Raw genomic sequence first — 6598 nt, forward strand, 5'->3', positions numbered from 1 at the left:
ATCTAATAGAATAATTGAAATGCATTAGTCTAATAACAATCGACTATACTCTCTTCTTTCATTAATCAACTTGATACTGCTATTGCATTCCTTTCCTTGTGAACTACTCGAACTTAATGTGAAGTAAAGGAACTCCTCATCTCAGGGTTAGGGACACATTATACAAGAAAGAGGGTAATAATACAGTTTATTGCCTTTTTCATGCAATAAATACTCCATTGGTGATGAGTGACTAGAGACTTTCTACTTGGCTTGATACTACAATCACCAAAGACTTGATACTTGATATCAAGAACACTTAAACAAGTAGCAAATGCAAAAGAATATATAGCCTTATTTACTGGGAACATGAGCTATACATAAAACATCTGTCCTACATTCAATAGGCTCTCATGGGGAACATTAAAGATCACACTATTTTCCCTGCACACCCTCCTAAGGAAAGCATAGATGTAATCAACAACAATCTTGTTCACGATCCCAGAGTTCCTACGTGCCCTCACAATTGTATTCCCAAGTATGTGCACCACCCCGGCTTCCTTACACCTGTTCAAGAACTCCAATTCATCACTCGTCGTGTTGCTAGTTTGCCCTGACGATCTCACTATACTGTTCCCTCGACATGGAGATTGAGCAGGTACGATAAGATGGTGACAATTTCCATTCTCCCTCGCTGCTGTTAAAGCTATGGATTTGTCTGTCACCTGTGTAGCTTGTAGGCTGTTCTCATCCGAATCCGAGGATCCTTCCATCATGCTCTCCAGTCGAACAAAGAGGGACAGACTGTCAAAGAGCATCTTCTCAAAGTCGTCGTCTTTCTTGTGGAGATCCTTGTATCCGTATCTGGTGACGCAACGGAACATGTGGAAGCTCTTTGGCCCTATCCGCTTCACCAAGAACCGCTCTTCGAGTGGCACGGTATAGACCGGGAGGTACTTGATGCAGATGAAGACGACGACGGAGTGGATAGCAGGAAGGTTGGTGATGAAGTGGGAGAAGATGTGGGGGACGCCACTGGCTAGCTCCGTGTACACAAAACCTATCCCGGGAACCCGGACTAAGCCCAGGCTGGGGCCGAGGCCTAACATCCATGCCATGGAGACTCTGCTGTGCACCTCAAGCTCGTATCGCTTGACCGTGCAATAATGCCAAACATACATGACGACGAGGAATGCTGCAGCAATGACGAGAGGTACCCAGCCACCTTGATCTATCTTAAACAGCACGGCGGACAAGTAGGGGAGCTCCACCGACAGGGATAGAGTGGTGAAGATGGAGACAAGGATCCAATGGCTTCGCCAGACCAACAGCATAATTGGGATCATCAGAAACGTAGTCACCACCATAACTATCACCACTGCAGTTCCTGTAATCAAAAGAAAGCAAACAGTCGTTCAGTAACTTTTGGCAGCAATCGGTTCCACATTCCAGGCAGTCATGAGAAATGAACATGCTCAGTGTGCTCGTATTGTGGCACCATTATCATTTGACAACATCCATCTCTGTTCTTTGAGATGCACATATGGCACAGGTTATCAAGATCAATCAAGCTTGCTTACCATATGCGTTTCCAATCTGACTTTGATTTTTGAATCCAACAGTTACTGCTATGCAAAGAATCATAAGGACCCAATTAATATCTGGAATATATATCTGACCAAGAAAATTCTTTGATGTGTGCACAACTTTGACCCTTGGAAAACAACCAAGTGCATGGGCTTGCTTGATTATGGAAAATGTGGCAGATATGGTGGCTTGGCTGGCGACAATTGCTGCTGCTGTCGCAACAATAAACATGGGCCAGTACACACCATCTAGAACAAGAGAAAAGAAATGTCATCACTAGGAAAAGTAATCGAAGAAATGCATACTAGAAGAGTCAGAAAGAACCTGGAATGGATCGATAGAATGCATCAGAGACATGCCCATTGTGATGAATTATGTACGCAGCTTGCCCAGTGTATGCCAAAAGAAGACAAGGGAACACAATCAGAGTGAAAGAAATCTGCTCGAAAAGATAACATTAGTGCAAGAGGAACTTAGATTGATCATGATCATGACATGGTATTACTGTTTACCTGAATAGCTAGGACAGGGAAATGACACAGGTCAGCAAATAATGCTTCTGTCCCTGAAAAACCAAGAACAGAGTGATTCTGTCTATTGTCAGAAAATATACATGATATAAAACCAATGTGTATCATAATTATTTGTCTGAAGATAGCCAACCTGTTATGCTAAGCAAAATTCCTCCAAGTGAAATCCAACTATCACGCTTCCGTCGTCTAAAATATCGGTATATGTAAATCGGATAAAAAGCCTTCAGGACCGAGCTATCATATTTCCATATGTTCAGAGCACCAATAGCTCCGATCAACAGAAACCAGAGGAGCACAATGGGAGCAAAAAGCCATCCAACTTTATCAGTACCACAGTGTTGCAAGCTAAACAAACCAATCAATATGACCACCGCAACGAGCACAACCACATCTGAAACATTGGGAATTAAGGGAGAAAAAAAGGCAATTATTCACAATGATCCAGGCCTTGACATCAACAAGGACAAAGACACTAAATCTAAAAGAACTTGTTAACTATTCATTAGGTCCCAGATAACGGAACATAATGATAACCTGCCATAATCTGTTTAGAATTGAGAGTAAAATGTTTCCTCATATGCATCTATGCAAATAAAAGCGCATAGAAACCAAAAAGAAAAGGACTCCAGTCTCAAGGTCGTAGACATACCATTACTCATCTTTGGATGGTTAACCTTTATGCCGCCTGATGCAGAAAGAACTGTAATGACATAAATTGCATAGGTTAGAAGATCAAATCCCGGATATGTAAGAGACAATCATGCTGGTAGGCCAGATAAGCATTTGCCAGACATATAATTATGCAGAGAAAATTTAAGATATAATAAGCTCTGGAGAACAATAATTTATGCATGAGCAGTGGACACTTTGATGAGATGTAGAGACACCTGATCAAATTGTGTCCCTGTCAATAAACTTCAGGAGAGCTTTTTCTTCCTTTTATATGAATTTAGAAGATGTGGATCTTGCATACTTTCATTAATAGAACAATATAAACCGAGGAAACCGCAACAAAACCTTGTTATCACACCAAAAAAGAAACATTTTATAACAACTAATGAAAAATGTTGTAAAAAAGATGGTAAAGTAATTATGTCTAGAAGTGAGAAAAATGCCACATGAGATGCATGCCTTGATAGGAGATGATGAACCACAAAAGCGATTAGCCACAAAGTTACCAATGGTCATTACTGTAAAGAATGCACATTTAGTGAATAGGAAGAGAAACTATGGAATGAAACATTGTTTGGAAAGAACCAAGATACTGCAGATGATTAGGGAAAAGAAGGAATATAGAAATATAAGAAAAGTTACCTTAACAAATAGAAATATAGAAAAAGAAAAGAGTTCACCTGAGATGACAGGGGTGAGAATACCATCACCAATTGCCATACAAGTGCCAATGAGTACAAGAATAAGAAGAGCATTCTTTTTATAGGCATGCGACTCTAACCATCTCTTGACTGTTGCTGCGAGTGAGCTCTCATCGTATGTATGACGACTATATGTTGTCAGTTGTTCATCAGTTCTATGTTGGTTAGGAATGGTGCTTACTCTTGCATGGCGGCAAAGCAGGGAATACAGAGCAAACGTGCCACCTGCATATAACAATGATGTATGTACTTCAAACTTCATTTTAATTGGAATATGTCAAAGGTCTCTGATGCAACTGTAGAGAGCAAAAACTTAGCTGGACTAAGATTTAATCATGGACACAATCAATTGACAGTACAATGGACACTCAGTAAAGAGAATACCTCGATGAGAACTCTTGCTCATCTATGTATGCAGCATCAATGTTATGTCTGAAATCAAAAACTGTTACCGGACAGTATTAACATGTTTGCTTCAATGTTCATTTACACACAGACTACAACCTGATTGGTATCCACATGAATACTACAAAGAATTTTCAATATTGTGCATGTAGCACTGAATGTAGCCATTTCAAGCATCTACTTTTTCAAGGAAGACCAATCCCATGTGCCTGAATTTTGCTTATTGCATGAAATTTTTCATCTTTTCATAGCTTTCCTTCAAACCAAAATGTCCATACTTTATGTGCATTATTTTTTTTATTAAACACATACTTCTGCTAGGAAGCCTGTTTTCACAGTTTCGAAAATAAAATGATTTTTGATATGCAATATACAGTAACAAGATTTTCCAAAGTAAAAATACATAGTGTGCATATGGTATTAGATCATTCAACTTCATAACTAAAATTTTCAGAATGATGGCTTACCCTGACCATTGTCATTTGCTCTCAGAACAACAAAAACATATTTAAGAAGTGGTATGAGTGTCAGCGAGTATATGATCAAAGAAAGAGCTCCGATTACATCTTCTGCATCTTCAACCCCATGAGGAAATGTATTATAGAACACATACAATGGTGATGTGCCCAAGTCTCCAAAGACAACACCAAGACTCTGAAAAGCAAGTCGCATAACCAAAATGGCTGAGGATTTCTGCAGAAAAGAAAAATCAGCACAATCGTTGATTTGCTTAGATGACTACATTATGAGCACGAACAGAAAGAGAAGTAGAGAGAAAGAATGCCAAAGAGAAGAGTGAGATTAGAAAGAAGAGTAAGAGATTAAAAGAGAGAAGATGGAATTCTTTTTTATTCAAATTCTGAACTGTTCCATCCGTTGACAAACTCCACTATTTATAAGGGTTTAAAAGTCTTTAGTATAATCAACGAAGACAATGATTTCCAGGAGTAACCAACCTCCTAGACTTCCTCCTTTGACTTATATGGAACTTGTATGCCTTTTGAAATCTAAAATATGACCTTTGAGAGACCTAAATAGCCTTAAAAATTTATCATATGAGAAGAAAAAAAGTGCAATTAATACAAAAATAGAGTCCAAAGATTAATACCTAGAAAGACCGAAAGGACTCGTTCATTTTTTCACACAACTCTCAAGAGTTTTTAAGCTAGCTAATTGATGCAATTTTGCTGATTTCTTTGCCTAGAATAAACTTTTCTAAAATCCTTCCTAAACATAGGTGGTTCTCCATCAATTAGCTTAAACAGATGGAGGAAAAGCTTAATCCAAAAGAAGTGCTCACTTTCTGCTGATTCCATGAATGTCAATATTTCTATTTTCTGTTGCATATACTGAAAGAACAAGCAGCTCTAAAATCCAAAGACCAGTTTTTCCCCAAACGAAAATGAAAATGAGAACCTTTTCTCAAAAAGATTGAAAAGGCAAACAGATCAGTAAATCCTCACAATGAAAAGTTGGTAGTTGCCAAATTACCCAGATCAGTTTAAAGTACCTGCGTTTTACTTCACATGAATTCGACATGAAGTATGAAGAAAAGATTAAGACTAAAACCTATCAGTTATTATAAACCTCGATCAAGATGTACTAAAATTTAATGCAAAAAGGTGGAAATGATTTCCTAGAAAATGCACATTATTTCGGAAGTGCAATATTCTACAAGGAAAACCAATGCAAAACGACGATAGATGATCGATATGATTGAAACTTTTATCTTTCTTATCCCGTTACAGAAAGTACAAAAGAAAGAACAACAAAGGAGTATAAAACCTTTGCATAAATCACAATTGAGTCCTCAGAGCAATCGAATCACACCTTTTCTCTATACATACTTCTCAATCTGCCAGCCTCTTCATCCATGGGTTGATCAAGATTCTGGTCCAGTTCCCACATACTTCCCCTGTTCGTCCCCTCATTTACGGGTCCGGACGCCATGAGACACCACCAAGTTCAGCAAACCTGTTCACTTTAACTGTGACCCCAACCAATATCGAGGATCTCAATCTTGGATCTGAGCGAAAAGAAGATGCCACAAACGAACATAAGAATCAAACCTAGATAACGAGACAGCTCAAACTCGAGATGCCCAGCACCCGGACCAACAGAGAGAGCTTCCAGTTGGACACCGAGATTGTAACCCTTGAGATGAAACCTCTAGAGCTCGAGGTCGTTCAACTTGACAGAGACAACGAAACCAGCGGCAGAGACACCTGTTGAGCGATCGACCGAGGGAAAGGCGGCGCCTTGCGGAACTCGACGACCCCAGGCGAGGGTTTGGGATCGGAGGGAGGACACGCAGGAGGGAATTCCCTTGCCGTTTCTCGGCCGTCGGGTTTACAGATTGCAAAGAGAGAGAGAGAGAGGTGCTTTTTGGGTTCCACAACCTCTACATGATGTCGGATTCCTATTCCCTTCGAAGAGATCAAGTCGCATTCTACTTCTTGCCGTTCCTACTCACCTGTGAAATAGTCTCGGTTCGCAAGTGAGACCTACGCGCGCGATTTACGTACACCGGTCCCGACGTACTTCTCTGTTCCACGGCGAATACGCTGGCCGACCAAGAACACGTGCCCGGGTCCCACCAGCTAACCGAAGTCGCAGTGTACGGAAACCACGTGCCGCGTGCGGACTGCAGCGGTTGGGAGTTCGCTGTCGGACAGTCCATACTTGCACTCTTCGCGCGTCTTGGCAATGGGGCAGTGCATC

The 6598-nt window shown here is 40.4% G+C and overlaps 1 protein-coding gene across 2 annotated transcripts; it reads right to left on the reverse strand.

Moving 5' to 3' along the window:
- Nucleotides 1-314: 314 nt before the first annotated feature.
- LOC103970278 (probable potassium transporter 11) lies at nucleotides 315-6327 on the reverse strand. 2 transcript variants are annotated; one of them, XM_018822304.2, is made up of 10 exons: nucleotides 5947-6327; nucleotides 5708-5851; nucleotides 4345-4570; nucleotides 3452-3697; nucleotides 2749-2799; nucleotides 2230-2490; nucleotides 2079-2131; nucleotides 1891-2005; nucleotides 1560-1814; nucleotides 315-1366 (listed from the first exon to the last, which is right to left on the reverse strand). In XM_018822304.2, exons 2-10 carry the CDS (start codon nucleotides 5825-5827, stop codon nucleotides 354-356), a joined length of 2340 nt encoding a protein of 779 aa, XP_018677849.2. In that variant the 5' UTR covers nucleotides 5828-5851; nucleotides 5947-6327; the 3' UTR covers nucleotides 315-353. The 2 variants fall into 2 exon arrangements, with proteins under 2 accessions (XP_018677849.2, XP_018677848.2); XM_018822303.2 differs by having other exon boundaries at nucleotides 5708-5864.
- Nucleotides 6328-6598: the final 271 nt, after the last annotated feature.

The sequence above is a fragment of the Musa acuminata genome, chromosome BXJ1-2, assembly GCF_036884655.1.
Source record: "Musa acuminata AAA Group cultivar baxijiao chromosome BXJ1-2, Cavendish_Baxijiao_AAA, whole genome shotgun sequence".
Lineage (NCBI taxonomy): Eukaryota > Viridiplantae > Streptophyta > Magnoliopsida > Zingiberales > Musaceae > Musa > Musa acuminata.